We start from the raw sequence: 22,222 nt of genomic DNA on the forward strand, positions 1-22,222 counted from the left end.
ATCAGCATAGCTTTGCTGTTCATCATCTGAAAATGAAGATCTTAATATAAAACAAAAATATATAAAACATATGCTAATTAAAAACTTTGAGCACAGTAGTTTGTGGTGGGTGGAAATCAACACCAGCACATGTACTTGCTGGTACATTTATCATTTCCAAAGGAAATAATCATTTTAAGTTATACATTGTTTTTGTCACACTGTGAACACATTGTTACTTAAGGCCCATTCACACCAAGAACGGTAACTATAAAGACAACTATATTAGTGTCCACACCAGCAAACGATATGTTTATTCTAACTGCACGCTTATGTCCTGTGCCGTTTTAAATGCTCAAGCTCAATCTTTAAGTAGGATGGATTTTGATTGGCTCAATGTTTTTATTATTCATTAGCTGGAAAAAAACAACAACAATATAATTTCTCTGTGCCGTTGTCATTAGTTAGTTGTGGTGTGCACTTTGCTATTCTTATATTTAGAAATTTTAAGGACTACATTTTTATAGTTATCATTATATTTATTGTCCTTGGTGTGAAGAGACCTTTAAAGGGATAGTTCACTCAAAAAAAAAAAATTAAAAATATCTTCTTTTGTGTTTTGCATGAGGGTGAGTAAATGATGACAGGATTTTAATTTAATGAGATGACCTATCCTTTTAAGTCTACTTTTCTTGGAGCCAGATTCATTTCCATACTAGACCCCTCTGCTGAAGTTGTAATATTGGCAAGTAAATAATTTAATCTACTGTTTTTATTTCATTGTCTTTCTGTTAAACTTTCATTTTCTCATGAAGATCCTCCCCTTTTGAGAAGCTATAAAATGGGCACTGAAACAGGTGTGTTATTTCATTCTCCTGATCAAAGATGGATCTGCAAATCTCAGTTTTTCTTCTGTTTATTCTGTTCACTGCGGGTATAAAGACAAATAATGTTTGTTTTTAATGTTATTAAATACAAATACAGATAACTGATGTTTCTCTCTCTGTCTCTCTCTTTTTATTATTAAAGGACACTCTCTCAGCTGTTATCAGTGTGCGCTGGACTTTTGTACACAGACAACATGCTCCAGTGGATTTACCAGCTGCTACAGTGCAACATATTCTTGTAAGTCCAGTATGATGGATTGAAAATTATTGATATAATTGGCTGATGGAGATGCTGCTATAATTTATTGGTGCTGCACATTATAAATTATGTTGATCTAATATGTAGAACTCAACACAGAACAGCTACTTTTATGGAGTTTTTTCAATTGTACACACAAAATGTTCTATATAAAATACTGAAATTCATTGTTTTCCCTTAGATTCCATAATATAATTTGCAATTTAATAATTAGTGATCATTTTATATTGTTTGTATTTTTACTCTGCTTTGCAGACAATGCTACTGTGGGGAAGATTAGAGGTTGTGTTCCAGCAAGTAGCTGTGTAAATGGGTTCATCAACCTCGGCTATATAAAGGCCTCTACTTCCTGCTGTAACACAGACCTGTGTAACACCCAAAATGCTCCAGGTATTGTATTTTACAGTCAATAGTTTACAGTTATAAAGCACAAAATAATTGTGGTTGGACTTTCTATTGGGGACTGTGACGTCAGCCAAAAATAATGTTGCTTCAGGGTTTGTTCACACTTGGCAGATTTGGTTCAATTAAAACAAATGTGACTGCTTAAGATAATCTTAAGAACATCTAAGTGTACTCAACTGTGCTATTTTGAGACACCATGAATATGAACTAAAATGTGCTTTTAACATACTATCTCTGTATTAAAAAATTTATTTAATTATGACTTGCAGTACACTTGAACCTGTGTATGAAAAGAAAGTGTATGAAAGATGGGTTCAAGTGTACTACAAGTGGTAATTAAATACATTTTTTTTTAATACAGAGATAGTATGTTAAAAGCACATTTTAGTTCATATTCATGGTGTCAAAATAGCACAGTTGAGTACACTACACTGCAAACCCAGATAAGTTCTACTAACTCAAAAAATGTGAAATGTTTGAGTACACTCATACATTTACCTTAAAATTATCATGTAACCCCAGTGTAAACATTTGTATAAGTGTAAAATTAGCTAGCTATAACAAGCTAATTCAAAAATGCTAACTTGCTAATTTGCTAACATGTTAAGAATAACATGGTATAGAATTGCTATATATCCTAATTATTGTTAACATGTATTCATTACTTCCATTAGCTCCTTGTTTCTACCTTAAATTAATTTGCTAACAGCGACTGTAAATTAAATTGCCTAAATTACTACATTGTTAGCCTAACTGCGTGATTATATACGTACATTTCTGAAATTACATAATTCAGACACAGTCAACTCTGATAACAGATTACCCTAAATCGTAATGACACGCACTCCCTGTAAAGCTGTTTGAAACAATATGTATTGTGAAAAGCGTTATACAACTAAATGTAAATTGAATTGAACTTGTTGAATGAATACAGCAATATAAAGCATTTAACATACTTGCTCTCAAACCAAGTTGCATGCATTGCTTGTCACCATGATGGAAACTCTCCAAAAACCCACATTTAACAGAAACTCTTCTGAATTAGCATAACAAAACATTAATCACTACTAAATCTCCCACTTAACATTAATCTTGCACAAAAAAAACATTATCCCCCGGCTCAATCTGGTCCCAGACTAAAATGCATGTTTGAGCTGTTTTAACTAAAAGCAACTTGCACTGACATATCTAAAACATGTCAGTGCCATTGTTTTGTCTCAAGATGCACATCAGTAATGTTTTTTTCTGGTCTATGTTTATAAAAGCTACTTAAATATCCTAATTGAACTAAGGCCTAATCCTGGCTTAGGCTAAGCCCTGTCTGTGAAACCGGGCCTATATTACACTTAATTTTAGCATTTACTCTCCCTTTCGAATGTTATGGGCAAAGCATGCTGGGAAATAGAAATTCCAGACCAGGTTCAGTTAAAACTAAGTTCATCTAAATTAAAAGATACAAGTTCATAATACTCAAAACAATGAAACAGTTCAGTTTACTTAAAATATATCAGTTCTGTGAACTTGAAAGAAAGTTCTAAATACTTATAAAAGTTAATTTGACTGAACTAATTTGTTTAATTTAAGTTTGTCCTACTCAAACCAATGAATTATTTGGAGCGTTAGGGATAACTTAACCTGTGGGCGGATGATGTGAGTGTAGCCGATACCAACTATAATTAGACCAGTCTGCAACATTATTATAAACAGCTGAATACTTGCATATTTTTGTAGCTATCGAAATAAAAATGCATGTATTTGGACTTGAATTGACCATGCTGCCGAATCCAACATCCCTGCGAACGTCTGGGTATCTGTGTGGAGGGGAAGTGTCTGAGCGCACGTTCAGCGATGACGTCAAATTTTGGTTAAAAAAAAAAAATGCCACTAGAGGGTGTATGTTTGACATTAAAATATTTGATTATGGTTGAATCTATTTTTTCAAGTTCCCTGAATTTTAAACTTTAGCAGAGTTGTAAAAACTCAAAGAAATATTTAGTGTTAACTTAAATCTCTGATAGATGTCGAATGAACTCAAAAATAATAGTTAAACTTTTGGCACATTTTGAGTAAAAGGTACATTCCATTACAAGTTAGTTATACTGTTTGTGTCATTATCACTAGCTGGAGTGCCCTGCTTAGCCACCAGAGGGCACTCCAACCTGGACTATTGCCTTTCCTTATTGGACTCCATTTCCCATACTCCCTTGTCCTGGACTCATTACTCTGATTATACTCAGCTGTTTTCACTCATGTCATTAGTGTCTGTCTACTTATACCTGTTCGTTTCAGTCATTTGTCATTGAGGTTTATGTCATGGTGCTCTGAGACTTGAGGTAGATCAAATTGCAGCTTTATTTAAGGATATCCAAAATCACTGTCATACATCCAGGCAAGAGTCAAAATCCATAAACAGTCCACACAAAACAAGAAAATAAAACAAGAAAACAAAACCAATGGTGTGCTCAGACTTGCATGTGACAGTAAATTAAGCCTCAATGACAAATGACTGAAACAAACAGGTATAAGTAGACAGACACTAATGACATGAGTGAAAACAGCTGAGTATAATCAGAGTAATGAGTCCAGGACAAGGGATTATGGGAAATGGAGTCCAATAAGGAAAGGCAGTAGTCCAGGTTGGAGTGCCCTCTGGTGGCTAAGCCAGGCACTCCAGCTAGTGATCATGACAGTTTGGGTTTTACAGTACAGAAGTTCTTAAGATTATCTTAAGAAGTACTAACAGAAGAATTTTTAGTATATTAAGTACATTAAGGAAGTGTACTTTCACCTGGGGTGCGTTGTTCACCTGACTATAAACTATCTAAAATCACGTCTGGTTTGCTGTTCACAGGACTGAGAGTAATTCTAGCATACCAGCAGCTCTGTACTCTTATCTGTCCTTTGAAACTGAAACCATTGATTCACTCGTTCTCTCGCATGCTGAGTCTCCCTTGTGGACAGTTTTAAAGAGCAATGTAGTGCAACGTTATTACACTGCTGAACAAGACATCCACAGGCAGTGACAGCGCCCCCAGCTCTGTTAAAGACCAGCAAGTTTTTAGGGCCAGAGTTGAATCAATCTTTCCGGCCCGGAGCCCCCTTTTCTGCAGTGGAAATGCGCAGAATGGTTAGAGAATGGACACATGCTGGGAACCTGCACCCTGCACCGGAACCGTTTCAGTGGAAAAGGGGTAGAAAATGAACGGTCTAGACCAAAAGAACCAAGAGAACTGAACAAGTGTGAACACAATGGAAAGTTAATCCAATTTTACAAAAGATTATGAGGACAAAACTTTTCATTGGAACAATAAGACCAGAACAATGTAAAGAAAGCATTTGTTTCTTTCTTTCTGTAGAGCCCTCTAACACCCCAAATGGAAAGAAATGTTACTATTGTGATGGATTAACAACACAGAACTGCACAAATGTATTGAGCTGTTCAGTGAATGAAGACCGCTGCTTTAAAGGTGAGAAGGTTAAACAGATTTTTTTTTATCTTTTTTTTTTTTATCTTATGCATTTGTTACAGTTTTCATATACCAAAAGCCAGCTTAGACACTTCAGCTTTCATTCATTAATCCACTTCTGTTTTCTTTTCACCAGAGACTGCTGTAAATCAGACAGGGGTTATAAAGGGCTGTGCCTCCAAATCTTATTGTGATGGCGCAGCAGCAGTTGTTAACACTAGCCTTGTGAGCGTCTCATGTTGTGATGGGAACCTGTGTAACGGTGCTCAGAGTGTCTCCCAGAGCTTCCTGTTCCTCTGCTGTTCTCTGCTCTCCTACTTCCTGCTGCACTGAACCCAGCAGCTCTTCACATCCTACAATCAGACACACTGTACTGAATATAGAGCTCATATTTTTATCTGTACTAGATTTCACTTGGTGTGAGGAATTTAAAACAATATACAAAATCTGACTAGTTAAAGGAAATATATATACATTTTATGAAATATTAAAAAAAAATGTAATGATCACTGAAATAAAATGTAATGATCACCTTTGCATTAGTTTCTGGGTTTAATAAAGCTAACAATGTAAGCATAAGAAATTAAATTTGTCATCTACTGCTGATCAGAGGATATTATTATCTATTATTAGTCAGAGGAGTACAATAACTTAAAAAATACTGACACTACTGAAAATGTAGTTAAGTCAGTACACTCAAAAAAATGATTTTTTGATGCTGTTCACGTTATTTAAACAATTCATTTTGATTTAACACCATTGTATCAGGTTTCTGGTTCAAATGTGATTGCTTCATGTTAAATTGTTACTCTTTGGCTTAACTTGATGTTTTCATTTTGAAATAACATTCAATCAAGTAACCCAGCTAGAAACGTTATTGTTCTAAGAATGTTTTGAGAACATTATGCTATGTTCTGGTAATGTTTTCAGCGGCAAGTTTTATTTTTGTTCCCAGACTATTCTCCTAAAAAGGTAGGATAACATTATTTAAAAAACATTGTGAAAATGTTTAGTGATAACATTGTTAGAACATTATCCCTCTAACATTCTTATAAAGTTTTTAGAGGGAAGTTTCCCATCGGCACTGGATGTGGACTCCAACGTCACCCATAGACATCAAATTTTAATTGAAAATGAAAATCAGGTTGATGTCTAAACACAAAATTGTTTTGATGTCAAGTTCCAATGTCATTAAACAACTCCAAAAACAGCATTACCAGCTTCACATTACAAACCAGACTGATTTTATTTCTGTCATATGTGTATAAAAGTTCTTACTGAGATAAAAAGAGATTTAGATGCCGATATCATTTGAAAGTAATAGTTTGGTTTGATGTCACCATTATGGAGAACGGTGTTTGCATTAGTTGGTAGTTCGACTTAACTTTTTAATGTTAGTTTTTCTTTGGTTGTTGTAAATGTTTATTATGGCAAGTACAGCAAAAGAAAAGATGCTCAGCTAATGTTAACTATTTGTTGATCATCACATAGTGGTTTGATAATCTAACTTCTCCCAATTTAAACTATGGTATTAACTTCACCTTATTTGGTACAACAACTCTGTAGTATTAGATCTGTTTGATGTGTTTTTTTTAAATCAGATAATCTCAATTAAAAAAAAAAAAACATGCACACAAAAATTGTAAATTTCCTTGAATGAATTGAATGAATAATGAATTTTATCATCAACAAGTAGTCAACATCATCTGGGGCCCGTTTCAGAAAGGAGGTTAAGTGAAAACTCTGTATGTTAACCCTGAAATTAGGGAAACTCAGAGTTTTCTGTTTCAGAAAGGGAGGTATGTCAAACCCAAGAAAGCAGGGTAAGTCAAGCCCATTTCTAAAAGGGAGCCTAACCTGAACCTAACCTGTGAACCTAACCTGGTCAGGAGCAGGTTTTCTTCGGTAAACTCAGAGTTTCCCATTTCAGAGTAAGTCAATTCAGAGTTCAAGTTTTAACTCAGAGTTGGTTGAACCTCCTTATTGAAACGGGCCCCTGATCACAATTCTTTTGGCTGTTCTTTACATAACAAACACAGTTATAACAGCCAAATAAAAACTAACATTTCAATGTCAGGTCAAACTGCCCAACTAAAGCAAACACTGATCTCCATAATGGCGACAGCAAACCTAACTGTTATTTTCAATAAAACATCAACATCTAAACCTCTCACTAAACCTCAGTTGATTAAGTAAACAATGTTTGATAGCAACAGCCCAAGTCATGCAATAAATCTGACATACGCAACCAGTTAAAGGCACAATATGTAGGATTTTTACAATGTACAGTCAAAACTACAATACATATACACATAGAGAAAACAGACAGCCAGGGGGGAGGCTATAAAATTATATAAATATATTAAAGGACTCACACACAGAAAAAGTTTTAATTGCTTTCTTATTATGTGAATGAAGAATAGTCTTGATATATATTTGCATTTCTTTTTCAAGAACCAAAAACAAAGGTAAGTTTTACTGTACTTACATTTATGTATGTGAAATTTAGCAAAAAATTAAATTAAATTTATAATATAGTATTCTTTTCTTTTATTTGGGGGGATATTAGTAAAACCAAATATAACATTTTCTAAACACAAAGAAAAGGTGGAGTCAATGTTATCAATAATAAATCTAGACAAATCTTTCCAAAATTTTCTTACATGAGCGCAATGCCAAAACAAATGAAACAAAGTTTCAGCCAGTGTATTGCAAAAAGAACAGTTCAAATCAATATCCTTTTTAAATTTCACAAGAAAGTTATTTACTGGGTAGTATCTATGTAAGATCTTAAAAGTTATTTCCTTCATTTTATTTATTCAAGTATTTGTTTGGTAAAGTATAGATGGCTTTCCATAACAAACCTTCCACCAGTCTATTTCAATAAACAATACAGTTGGGCCTGGTGACAATATCTTTTTGAAAAAGAGAAAGAATAGTTTTATTAACATTTAAGGCAAAACAAAAGTTTCCCAATTGCAGTATCAAATAAATTAAATGAAGAAGAGGGCGCAACACTGGTTTGGGTATTAGCTCTGAATAATACCAAGACCCCTGTGGGAATGGGCTATATGCACGGAGCGTTCTTTAGAACTTCCGCATTAATATAAGCCAGCTCAAAAACTTCCGGTGAGATGTCATTTGCTGGTGTGTTGAGCATTAGTAGTGTAATACTTAGTTTATAATCAGAATATAGTCACTTAAATAGTCAGGCATAGCATTAATTTAGTTATTCAAACGTAAGAAGGCATATAAAATAAATAAATAAAGATGTACCTCATTGTTCATCCTCGGCTAAATTCAATTCGACCATCAGTTTTCACACTTTTATGTGAAAAAAGCTTCAAAATTTAAATATTTATTGTGCACTTTAGTTAGATGAATTGAATAAAATGTGTGTTTTTACAAGTGTGCTGAAATCATTGATCTTGTACAGCAAAATCCCCAGAGTTAAATCAACTCTGCTCAGAGAACATTTGGTCCCTCTCTAAATAGTGTTAAAATAACACTAAAGCAGAGTTAAAGTTAATGAAATAATTAAGCAATTAATTAAGTGATGATTGAGCAATAATGATAAACACCTGCTGTTAACAAGCAGAATCACTGAAGAAAAGAGAAACACAAACCTGGGTATAAAATTCCAAAGAGAATTTGGATTTAGAATGAAATTTCTAATCCGATTAATTTTAGAATTATTATTTAGAGTACTGAAATCAAGGAATTATAGATTTCATAATATAATGCGTTTTGTTTCTCCAAAGAAAATTAAATAAAGCAGTATCGATAACTTTACACATCTCCTTAGAAACATCAAGGGAAGTAGCAGCATAGATTAATCTTGACAGTCCCTCAGCTTTACACAACAAGACTCTACCTTTTAGAGATAAGTCCCTCAAAAGCCAGTGATTCAACTTTGTTTTAGTCTTCTGGATATTGGGATCAAAATTTATCTTACATCTAGATTTTTGATCTTTCGAGATAACAATCCCCAAATATGTCACTGATTCCTTCACTGGGATATTAGCAATATGTTGTAACTGACAATCTTTAATAGATAACAGATCACATTTGTTAATGTTTAAAGGCCAGAGGCTTTAGAAAATGCATCTACTACTTTAAGAGCAGCTGGGACCTGAAGTTGATCTTTTAGGAAGAGTGCAGTATCATCTGCTAACTGGGATATGATAATAACCCTGCCAGCAATAGATACCTTTTAAGTGGCTTGATTTAATATAGATATTCATAAGTTGAGTACAGAACAAAAAGAGGTAAGGGGATTTTATTTTAAATAAAATCTGGAGGATGAACCACCTTTAAGTTTAACAGAACAGTTTGCATTACTATACATTTTTTGTATAGCTTTACAGAAAAAGTCTCCAAACCCAAATTTTTGTAATGACCCAAAAATAAAAGCATGCTCCACCATATCGAACGCTTTATAGAAGTCTAAGAAAATAATAAATCCATCATCAGTACTTAAATGTGAGTAGTCCAACAAGTCTAAGACTAATCTTATATTATTTGAAATATGTCTTTTCTTTAGGAAGCCAGATTGTGCCTCATCTATAAGGGGGTCCATGACTGACTTGATTCTACTGGCAAAAACTATGGCAAAGATCTTATAATCATTGTTTAATAGAGAAATTGGTCTCCAGTTATCCAACAGCAATGGGTCTTTTTTTGGTTTTGGAATCAAAGTTATAAATCCTTGAGTTAAAGTAGGTGGAAGACATTGATTTTTTATACTCTCTATATAAACCTCTTTAAGAAAGGGGGCAATAAGATCAGAAAAGGTTTTATAAAAGTCGGCCGTGAGGAGATTTATTAACCTTAATATGTGCAATAGCATTTAAGACTTCCTCAACAGTAATTAAACTATCACAGAGCTCTTTTTGTACATCGATGGTCTTACAATTAATTCCAGAAATAGAGTTCAGAAATAGAGAAGCCGAATGTTCACAAAATTTGGATGAATATAATCTACAATAAAATTCTGTACAAAATTTTGATATTTTAACTTGGTCATCTGTGATATTCCCATCTATTTTAAGTTGTTCAATTGTATTATTTCTAGAATTAAATTTCTCTAAACCAAAAAAATATGCAGAGTTTTGCTCCCCTTTTTCCAACCATTGCTTCCGTGACCTAATAAAGGCTCCTTCTGCCTTATACTTATATAATTTGTCCAATTCCAGTTGTAAAGTGACTAACTCAGCTTGTTCGTCTTCATTTGGACATGATTTTGATGAGAGGGCAACTAGTTTTGAAATAATATTGACTTCCTGAATACGTCTTTCTTTTGCCATTAAGCTTCCTTGTTTTTGAAAGTACTTCAAATTTCAGTAGCTCCCAGTTACTGCAGAATTTCTTTTCCGAAAGTGCTTTATACCAATAACATAAAATAAGATTTTTAACTTTTGTTTTAATGTTTATATTGCAATAATGAACTATTAAGTTTCCAATATGAACTTCTACCCATAGCATGTGGAGAAGTGCTGATGTTAATGGAAATAAGAACAGTGAGCGGTGAAGGAATCACACTAACAGAGACATCTGAGGATTGTATACTCGCAGATACTAAGATTGCCTGTTACCAGACTTGTTGCTCCGAGTAGCAATGAATCAGGAAACTTAGACCTCTATATATCCACCAAATTAAATCTCTCCATGAAACGTTTAATGTTTTCATTTTGCATGTAAGATGGTCTTGAAGGTAAACGATCGATAAAGCAGTCCATGACAGTATTAAAATCACCCCCTATGACAAGACAAAGATCCGGGAATTGCGATAATCCCTGAAGGATAAGCTCTTCTAAAATTTCAAATAAATGATCGTTTTCATTTTTAGAATTATATCCATAAACATTCGCAATGAAAAAAAATAGTACCACGAATCTCCCCGGCGAATCTGTTCTTTAAAGTCATAACACCTGCTGAGCGCTCAGATCCATGCGCACACCAGATGTCGTCCCCATTGAGTCCTCCAAAAACGCAAATCATCAGGAATCGAATGAGATTCTTGAAAAAAGCAGAAATCAGTCCTGTGTTGTTTAACAAATAGAAATAAAGCTTTCCGTTTAATATGCTGCCTTAACCCCCTGGCATTTAGTGTAACTATAGACAATGACAGAACGAAAGTGAAAGTTAAAAAAGATCCACAAAAATAAGTAAGATTACGAAAACAAGTGGAAGGAAGAACCGCATCAAGGCTGTTGAAAAAGCGAAACTCGAAATTACAAAAGTCATTGAATTTGTTTTTTACTACTAATAATAATAATAATATATAAAAACTGTGAAAACAATGGGGTTCATTTGAAGTCAAATATGTGTATAACTCCCATGTTGGCTCATAAGAACAAAAAGGCGACTATTCAAATTTTAGCAAGAGTTGTAGCTAAGGAAGCAAATTCGTATGTCCTCGTTCACCATTGGGATAATTCCGGACCCGGTAAAAAGGCATTTAGTAAATATTTGTTAACAAAGACTTTAAAGACAGAAAAGTCTACATTTCAAATTATGTACAAACCCCGTGTAGACTTATAAGAACAAAAAAGGTTTTGTGAGAAAGCAGTAGACTATTGCTACATTCCCTCACCCATCATGATTGGATAATTTCACTTATGGCAACGAAGGCACGTCCTTAGCATAAAAAAATAAAATAAAAAAGTTTTCCTTTTAAAAACAAAAAACGTCTATAATACAGGTTAGCTTATGAAGAAAAAAAGCAATAATCCAACTCTAGTCGGGTTGTAGCCTACCTTTCCTCATCCCTAATCATGATGGGCTAATTTCGATCCCGGCATCAAAGGCGCGTCCACCAACAAAGTAAGCAGATTTCCCCTGGATACGGGCTTCATTTACTGCAGGCCATAGCTGGAGGCGTCGTGCTCTGTCTATCTTAGAGAGATCCTCAGCAAAACGCAGACCGTGACTTCTGAGGTGCTCAGACTTTTTCTCCGCTTTCCACACAGAGTCGCGAATCATTCTGGATGTAAACTGAATAATTATTCCTCTGGGTTTATCGATATTGGACAGCATCTTTCCCTTCTTCTGCCCCAGACGATGCACTGTGTCATAGGATGTTTTGCCTTCTCTGTAGGCAGGACAGCTTGACATATGCAGATAGCTTCTTGTCGCACATCTTGTTTATCGGCCTCCGGTACTCCGAATAAACGGAGATTCCATCTTCGTGAATAACTCTCCAACTCTGCTATGCGCAACTCAGCTGAGCCCAGGCGCGCCCCATCGTTAGTGATGCGCTTCTCAAGAACTGCAGATTTCTCCTTAATGTCCTTTATCTCAGCACATGCAAAGTCAATGGTTTTCTTGAGACCCTCAATTCGCAGGGTATTATCAGAGATAAGTTTCTCCAGCGGATCTGGAGTTAATGAGTTGCGAGAGTTGTAGGACTATGTCAGAGGTCTCCATTACCGCGACTGTGCATGCTTTTCAAGCCATCTCATGGTATTTATTGACAATAAAGTATATGAATAATACAGTGCTAACTGAGAGCATTTTTAATGTTTTTTAAAAAGAAGTCTCTTATGCTTGCCAAGGCTGGATTTATTTATTAAAAAATACAGTAACAGTAATATTGCTATTAATATTTCTATGTGAATATATTTTACAATGTATTTATTCCTGTGATGCAAAGCTGAATTTTTCCAGCATCATCACTCCAGTCTTCAGTGTCACATGATCCTTCAGAAATCATTCTAATATGATGATTTGCTGCTCAAGAAACATTTATGATTATTATTTTAAGTTGCTTAAAATTGTTGTGGAAACCATAATACATATACTTTTTCAGGATTCTTTGATGAATAGAAAGTTCAATTAACAGCATTTATTTGAATTTATTACATTAATTCATTGACATTTATTAAATAGAAATATGTTGTAATATTATAAATGTCTTCTGTCACTTTTGATAAATTTAATGCATCCTTGATGAATAAAAGTATTAACTTCTTTCTTTTTTAATCTTACCACAATGAATGGTATCATGGTTTCCACAAATATATGAAGCATCACAACTGTTTTCAATATTGATAATAATCAGAAATGTTTCTTGAGCAGCAAATCAGCATATTAGAATGATTTCTGAAGGATCATGTGACACTGAAGACTGGAGTAATGATGCTGAAAATACAGCTTTGACCACATACAGTTAAAAGTTTGGAAACATTACTATTTTTAATGTTTTTGAACTTATGCTCATTAAGGCTGCATTTATTTCGTAATAAATACAGAAAAAACAATAATATTGTGAAATATTATTACAATTTAAAATTATGGTTTTCTATTTTAATATACTTTAAAATATAATTTATTTCTGTGATCAAAGCTGAATTTTCAGCATCATTACTCCAGTCTTCAGTGTCACATGATCCTTCAGAAATCATTCTAATATGCTGATTTTATTATCAATGTTGAAAACAGTTGTGTTGCTTAATATTTTTTTGAAACCTGTGATACTTTTTTCAGGATTCATTGATGAATAAAAGGTTAAAAAGAACAGCATTTATTCAAAATATAAATCTTTTCTAACAATATAAATCTTTACTATCTCTTTTTTTATCAATTTAACACATCTGCGCTGAATAAAAGTATTAATTTCTTTCAAAAAAAGAAAGAAAAAAAATGACTGACCCCAAACTTTTGAACGGTAGTGTATATTGTTACAAAAGATTTCTATTTTAAATAAATGCTGATATTTTTTTTTTACTTTTTATTCATCAAAGAATTATGAAAAAGTATCACAGGTTATAAAATAATATTAAGCAGCACAACTGTTTCCAACATTGATAATAAATCATCATATTAGAATGATTTCTGAAGTATCATGTGACACTGAAGACTGGAGTAATGATGCTGAAAATTCAGCTTTGATCACAGGAATAAATTATATTTTAAAGTATATTAAAATAGAAAACCATAATTTTAAATTGTAATAATATTTCACAATATTATTGTTTTTTCTGTATTTATTATGAAATAAATGCAGCCTTAATGAGCATAAGAGACTTCGCTCAAAAACATTAAAAATAGTAATGTTTCCAAACTTTTGACTGGTAGTGTATATTGTACATTTTACAACAATATATTGACATAGAAAACAGCTATTTTAAATTGCAATACTATTTCACAATATTACTGTTTTATTGCATTTTTGATTAAATAAATCCAGACTTGGTGAGCAGAAGAGACTTCTTTCAAAAACATTAAACAATTGTAATGTTTCCAAACTTTTGATAGGGACTGTATATTTTCTGCCTTATTCTGTGATCTTTTTTTTTTACATCGTATAAAATCCATGAGGACTTAATGCACAAGTGTTTGTAGTAGGCTACATAAACAAATCATAAAATTGTCATAGCCTAAAATATAGGAAAAAATATTATAGATATTGGTTATTGTTCAGCAGTGTATTTGATGTCTTATTAAAAAAAATGATTTTGAATTAAAAGTAATAAAATAATAATAATTAAAAAAATCTGTCAATTAGACAAATGTCAGATGAAACTGACATTTCTGTCCCCCTCACTTCTGAAACGATGGCTACGCCCCTGTAGCCTAGGCTACCAAAACGAACACCAAAACTTAACACGAACTGTTAAAAATGATAGCAATTTATTCAAAAAATTGATGGAAAGCTGGCAGCCTGCACAGCTATGTGGGGCCAAGATGGGTGTCACCTGGGCTGTCTAACTGGGGCCCAGTCGGTTTTGTCCACAGTTTCCATGGAGGCCCCACATGGGTTAGCCCAGATGAAATGAACACTGCTCAGTGTGCACACTACAGGCACAACTTTTCTCTCAATAACATCAATAACAACTTTTGTAGATGTATGTCAGAAATAAATTCAATCTGGTTAGTAATAAATGAAGCTGATAATGCTGTTTGTGGAGATGTTTGATCAGATCTTGAGATATTTAATGTCTTTTATCTTCAGTTGATTTCATCTAAGGCTGTGGCTGAAGTCGTAGTTCTTGTTGTTCCTCTGTCCTTCAGTGATTCTGCTCGTTATCACCTAATTATCTCATTAACTCCAGCATGTTTCTGATACATTTAACAGCCTGTAGTGTGCACACTGAGCAGTGTTCATTTCATCTGGGCTAACCCATGTGGGGCCTCCATGGAAACTGTGGACAAAACCAGCTGGGCCCCAGTTAGACAGCCCAGGTGACACCCATCTGGGCCCCATCTGTGCTGGCTGGGTTCTTACCTTGACCTTCTTCCATATGGATCAATTTTCTGTTCTGATCTCAACAAGTCTACTATTGAGTAAGCACCAATCAGAGGCTGCAAGTTTATGATGTCATCATGTAGACTTCTTACAAAGTATTTTACAGTATCTTAAAAATACAAAAATACAAAACACTAAAGTATTTTGATACAAAATACGAAGCTATTTTCATCAACCCTATCAAATACAAATTACAAAATACTATTTTGTATTCGAAATACGTATTTGAAATACATGTATCATAAATACTGCCCATCCCTGTTCATCAGCAACACCTGTTCTTTGAACTGATCAGCAAGAATGTCACTTTTCTACATAATATTCAATGCTTTTAAAATCAAGATGCTCTAGGTCACCTAAGCACACGTTTGGGAGACATGCTGTGCAATTGCTTACTAAGCAAAATCTGATTGAAAAATTGATTTTTTCTTTGGTCTTGTGTCAGATTTTTTCTGAGTTTGCGTGTGGATTACCCTGTAAGAAAACTGGTTTCTTAATTACGGTACATTACATCTAATTGTTAGTCACACCTTAACATTCTTTATGTAGAACTCTTACAATAAAGATTGAGCAAACATACAATTAAATTAACCTCAGACTAAACTAAACGAGTTTGACCTGTATAAACAACAATTTATTGTATGGAATGAAGAATCACATGATATGAGGGTGAGAAAATGAGAGTATGTTCAATTTTGGGTCAAATATCCCTTTAAATACATCTTATAAATTTCTAATAAAGAGGAAAATTATTTTCCTTAGACCCTCCGTATGGTACATTTACCTGTTTTATGTCACTTTTTAATTTTTTTTGATAAACTTTCATTTTCTCATGAAGACCCACCCATTCTGATAAATGGCCGCTGAAACTGGCAAGCTACACTGCACAGCATAAATGAGTACACACCCTCTGAACAAATACAAAAGATGTATTTTCTTTATGATCACTAATACAATTCATGGCAAAACTAAGATGGCAAAACTAAAATGTATTAAACATATACATAATAAAAACTGAGAAATATGTCATTAATAGCCATAAAATAAGTAAATTAGCCAATTTTGTTTAAATGAAGGATTGCAGAAATGAGTACACCCTAGATTTAATTCAACAAATGTATAATATTCTAGTACTTAGTATGCCCTCCATAATTTTGAATATATTGCTCTGACCCTTCTTGGCATTGAGTGTACAAGTTCTTGACAAATTGTCACATCAACAATGCAGGGAATAAGGAAAGGGTAACATCTTCTGTTTCAAGATTGTGTATTAAATTACACAGTGGTGTGGGAATTCATGACAGCATTGATAAAGCACAACTCTCTCACACCTTCAGCACTCATACATCCCTATATAAGAGCTTTACTACCACTGAACTTTACTGTGGGAACCAGGCACTTCTCACTGTACTCCTTCTCTAGCAACACCATAACATTTTGGACGCTGTTAGATCCAAAATGATTGATTTGGTCTCATGAGACCAGAGTATTGATTCCCAGAATCTATATTTTGTAAATATGGGCTTTGGAAATGGCTAACTGACTTTATTGTGCTTTGGCTACAGTAGGTAGTTCCAGTGAGAACAACAACCATGCATGTCATTTCTGCAGGCTGCATCTTACTCTGTGAGATAAACAGTCAATCTTTTTATAGCTTTTGCTGGCTCTGAGACACTCGCTTGGTATTTCTCCAGCTCTTTGTCTAGCAAAAAAAATCCCTCATCACTAAATGAAAGCTTAAAATGAAGGCCTGATTATTTCAGGGGCCTTGTCACAAGTCCATTGTTTTTGAATTTCTGTGTTACTTTTGCTATATTTTCACACTTAAAACAATGATTTGGTAATCCTCTTGTACCACTGTCCTCTTTTGTGCTGAGAAATAAGTCTCCTGACAGTTCTCTCCCAAGTGCTTCCATTGTTGTCAGCATCAAGTCTTAGAATGATGCAGTGGGCTACATAACACTTTAATTGTCAAGAAATTACTTCTCTTTAAATGTTTTGGTTCAACATACTTACCTGTTGATCAAACATTGCCGTAAACTTACTAAATAAAATGAAATAAAAATTTTCTTGTGTATCTTTTAGGAGGGGGTACTCATTTTTGTTACATAACATTTTATCACCTTGATAAGAATTTTATTTTCTTGAATAATTTTGACATGCTTCTTTGGTAATTGATTAAGAAGACTTGCTGGAACATTTTATCTCTAAAGAACCATAACATGTCTTCTAAGTAATTGAGTAATTGCTGACTTTCAGAAGTTTCAGAGGGGGTGTACTCATTTATGCTGTGCACTGTATTTCGATCACCTCCCCATCAAAGATGGATACGCAAATCTCAGTTATTCTTCTCTTCATTCTTTTCACTGGATATACAAAATAAAATAAAATAAAATAAAGTACAAAAAGTGTTGCTAATGCTGGATGACCAGCAAGGCTCTTGTGACCAGGCAACAACCTGCTCCAATAGATTCCCAATAGATTTCCAACTGCTTAGGTGCAACAGTAGATGTTGTTAAGTCCATTATGATTGATTGAAATGTATTGCTATAATTTATTGGTGCTGTGACAGTGTTAACGTAAATGATGTTGAAGGACTACAACAAACAGCTGGTACACATGTTCTGGGAACGTAAAATTTCTAGCGGGGTAACCTGTCACCTATAACGTTCCCGGAATGTACAGAGACGTTTTAAGGGTTTTAAGGGTTGGGGGACGTTATTTGTTGGACCTTCAGGGTAATAAAGGTTAAAATAGTCAACATGACTACAATGGTTCAACCTTAATATTATGAAGCGATGAGAATACATTTTGTGCGCAAAAACAAAACAAAAATATTTACTTTATTTAACAATTGTCATCAATCATACTTGAATTACTTGAACACCCTTTTAAAAAGCATTATGTGTCCACAAAGTTTTGGAACAGAGCTTCTCAAAACACAAACAATGTTTTGCTGAAACCTACAGAAGTATATTTCTTAACCTCAGAGCTCATACATGTTATTTTTACTTTCAGAACCATACTGTTGCACTTTATTTCTCAGCTAGGCAATATAACCCAAAAAAACTTGAATAAAAACGACCTGACCGTGAAGCCTCGGAACACCACGGCAAAATGTAATTAAGTAAAAACACAAGTATTCAGTTTAAATTGCACTCAAAGACTCAAGTAAAGTACAAATACCCAAAAAATAATATGTTATTAGTCAAACACCCAGCATTTGTTAGGTTGGTCATATTATGCATTTGTATCCATTTATTTAATGTGTTTGGCAACAGTTGTCTAAACAAACAGTCTCTTTGAGTGAAATAAGAATGTGAACTATTCATAGACTGGTTCCTCGACAACATTTCATTACATCAGTTGTACCTAAAGCAATGTTGTGTGTGACAGTCAGTTCCAAAGATTTAGCAAACACAATACAAATGTTTTTGAAAACCAAAACAAGTCTGCTCTGTGAATTTTTTTTTTTTTTTTTTTTTTTTTAGTTCAGGCTGCATGTTTTAGCAATTAAATGCATGGTCTAGCTTTCGAAGATCTTAATATAAAACAAAAATATATAAAACATATGCTAATTAAAAACTTTGAGCACAGTAGTTTGTGGTGGGTGGAAATCAACACCAGCACATGTACTTGCTGGTACATTTATCATTTCCAAAGGAAATAATCATTTTAAGTTATACATTGTTTTTGGATTTTGATTGGCTAAATGTTTTTATTATTCATTAGCTGGAAAAAAAAAATCAACAATATCATTTCTCTGTGCCGTTGTCATTATAGTTGTGGTGGGCACTTTGCTATTCATATTTTTAGGAATTTTAAGAATTATCTTTATAGTTATCATTATATTTATTGTCCTTAGTGTGAAGAGACCTTTAAAGGGATAGTTCACTCAAAAAAAAAAAAAAAAAAGTGTTTTGTCTTGCAGGTTTGGAAACATGACGGTGAGCAAATTATGGCAGAATCTTAATTTAATGAGATGAACTATCCTTTTAAATCTACTTTTCTTATAAAGAACAAGATTTATTTCCATACTAGACCCCTCTGCTGAAGTTAATAATTTAATCTACTGTTTTATTTCATTGTCTTTCTGTTAAACTTTCATTTTCTCATGAAGATCCTCCCCTTTAGATAAGCTATATAATGGGCACTGAAACAGGTGCATTATTACATTCACCTCCTGATCAAAGATGGATCTGCAAATCTCAGTTTTTCTTCTGTTCATTCTGTTCACTGCGGGTAAAGACAAATAATGTTTGTTTTTAATGTTATTAAATACAAATACAGATAATTGATGTTTCTCTCTCTCTCTGTCTCTCTCTTTTTATTATTAAAGGACACTCTCTCAGCTGTTATGGGTGTCTGTTGGGCTCTTGTACACAGACAACATGCTCCAGTGGATTCACCAACTGCTCCAGTTTAACATATGCTGGTAAGTCCAGAATGATGGATTGAAAATGATTGATATAACTGGCTGATGGAGATGCTGCTATAATTTATTGGTGCTGCACATTATAAATTATGTTGATCTAATATGTAGAACAGCTACTTTTATGGACAGAATTTACAATTGTGCACATATAAAATACTGAAATTCATTTTGTTTTCCCTCAAATTCCATAATATAATTTTTTTTGGGGGGAAAAAATTATATTACGTTTGTCTTTTCGCTCTGCTTTGCAGACAATGCTACTGTGGGGAAGATTAGAGGTTGTGTTCCAGCAAGTAGCTGTGTAAATGGGTTTGTCAGCTTCGGCTCTGTAAAGGCCTCTACTTCCTGCTGTAACACAGACCTGTGTAACTCCCAAGATGCTCCAGGTATTGTATTGTACAGTCAACAGTTTACAGTTATAAAGCACAAAATAATTGTGGTTGGACTTTCTATTGGGGACTGTGACGTCAGCCAAAAAGTAATGTTGCTTCAGGATTTGTTCACACTTGGCAGATTTGGTTCAATTAAAACAAATGTGACTGCTTAAGATAATCTTAAGAACATCTAAGTGTACTCAACTGTGCTATTTGGAAACACCATGAATATGTGCTTTTAACATACTGTCTCTGTATTTAAAAAAAAAAAATTATTTAATTACTACTTGCAGTACACTTGAACCTGTGTATGAAAAGAAAGTGTATGAAAGATGGGTTCGAGTGTACTACAAGTGGTAACTAAATAGATTTTTTAATACAGAGATGTTAAATGTATGTTAAAAGCACATTTGTGACCTGGACCACAAAACCAGTCATAAGTCGAACGGGTATATTTGTAGCAATAGCCAACAATACATTGTATGGGTCAAAATTATCGATTTTTCTTTTATGACAAAAATCATTAGGATATTAAGTAAAGATCATGTTCAATGAAGATATTTTGTAAACTTCCTACCTTAAATATATCAAAAATTTATTTTTGTGAGTGGATATATGTTGCTAAGGACTTCATTTGGAAAACTTTAAAAGGCCTTTTTTTTTTTTTCAATATTTTGATTTTTTTTCTTGCACCCTTAGATTCCAGATTTTCAAATATTGTCCTATCCTAACAAACCATACATCAATGGAAAGCTTATTTCTTCAGCTTTCAGATGATGTATTAATCTCAATTTCATAAAATTGACCCTTATGACTGGTTTTGTGGTCCAGGGTCACATTTCAGTTCATATTCATGGTGTCTCATAATAGCACAGTAGAGTACACTTAGATGTTCTTAACATTATCTTAAGCAGTACCACAGAAAATTTTTTAGTATATTAAGTACAAAATAAGTGCATGAAAATAGAGCATAAGTACATTAAGGAAGTGTACTTTTTTTCACCTGCGGTGTGTTGTGCACCTGACTATAAACCATCTAAAATCACTTCTGTTTTGCTGTTCACAATACTGAGATTGATTCTAGTATACCGGCAGCTCGCATAAACTCCTGGTACACGTATCTGTCCTTTTCAGAGATAAATTGAAACTGAAATCATTGATTTGCTCGCTCTCTCACATGCTAAGTCTCTCTTGTGCACAGTTTTAAAGAGCAATGTAGTGCAATGTTATTAAACTGCTGAACGAGACCGCCATAGACAGTGACAGCATTTCTCCGTCCCCCAGAAACAAGAGAACTGAACAACAAGTGTGAACACACTGGAAAGTTATTCCAGTTTTACAAAAGATTATGAGGACAAAACTTTTCATTGGAACAATGTTGTGTCCACAAGACCAGAACAATGTAAAGAAAGCATTTTTTTCTTTCTGTAGAGCCCTCTAACACCCCAAATGGAAAGAAATGTTACAGTTGTAATGGATTAACAATACAGAACTGCACAAACGTTTTGAGCTGTTCAGAGACTGAAGACCGCTGCTTTAAAGGTGAGAAGGATGAAGTGATTTTCTTTTATCTTTTTTTTTTTTCATACTGTTTTCATACCAATAGCCAGCTTAGACACCTCAGCTTTCATTCATGAATCCACTTCTGTTTTCTATTCAGCAGGGACTGGTGTAAATCAGACAGATGTTGTAAAAGGCTGTGCCTCCAAATCAGTTTGTGATGCAGCACCAGCAGCAGAAGCTAGTTTTAACATTGGGAACTTCACTTGTTGTGAGGGGAACCTGTGTAACAGTGCTCAGAGTGTCTCCCAGAGCTTCCTGTTCCTCTGCTGTTCTCTGCTCTCCTACTTCCTGCTGCACTGAATCCAGCAGCTCTTCACATCCTACAATCAGACACACTGTACTGAATATAGAGCTCATATTTTTATCTGTACTAGATTTGACCTGGTGTGAGGAATTTGAAACAATATACAAAATCTGATTAGTTAAATTTGACATTTTACATCATACATTCTATGAAATATTAAATGACACACTGTACTGAATATATAGCTCATATTTTTATCTGTACTAGATTTGACCTGGTGTGAGGAATTTAAAACAATATACAAAATCTGATTAGTTAAAGGAAATATATATACATTTTATGTAATATTAAATAAAATGT

At 33.8% G+C, this 22,222-nt stretch overlaps 2 protein-coding genes across 2 annotated transcripts; both read left to right on the forward strand.

The window, feature by feature from the left end:
• The first annotated feature begins 814 nt into the window (after positions 1-814).
• On the forward strand, positions 815-6,998 carry LOC127503767 (urokinase plasminogen activator surface receptor-like). The gene is made up of 5 exons (XM_051877887.1): positions 815-913; positions 1,009-1,104; positions 1,381-1,515; positions 4,887-4,997; positions 5,134-6,998. Exons 1-5 carry the CDS (start codon positions 865-867, stop codon positions 5,328-5,330), a joined length of 588 nt encoding a protein of 195 aa, XP_051733847.1. The 5' UTR covers positions 815-864; the 3' UTR covers positions 5,331-6,998.
• Positions 6,999-15,307: 8,309 nt separating this feature from the next.
• On the forward strand, positions 15,308-21,918 carry LOC127504297 (urokinase plasminogen activator surface receptor-like). The gene is made up of 5 exons (XM_051878855.1): positions 15,308-19,488; positions 19,586-19,681; positions 19,933-20,067; positions 21,487-21,597; positions 21,716-21,918. Exons 1-5 carry the CDS (start codon positions 19,440-19,442, stop codon positions 21,916-21,918), a joined length of 594 nt encoding a protein of 197 aa, XP_051734815.1. The 5' UTR covers positions 15,308-19,439.
• The last annotated feature ends 304 nt before the right edge of the window (positions 21,919-22,222 follow it).

The sequence above is a fragment of the Ctenopharyngodon idella genome, chromosome 21, assembly GCF_019924925.1.
Source record: "Ctenopharyngodon idella isolate HZGC_01 chromosome 21, HZGC01, whole genome shotgun sequence".
In the NCBI taxonomy this organism is placed as follows: Eukaryota; Metazoa; Chordata; class Actinopteri; order Cypriniformes; family Xenocyprididae; genus Ctenopharyngodon; species Ctenopharyngodon idella.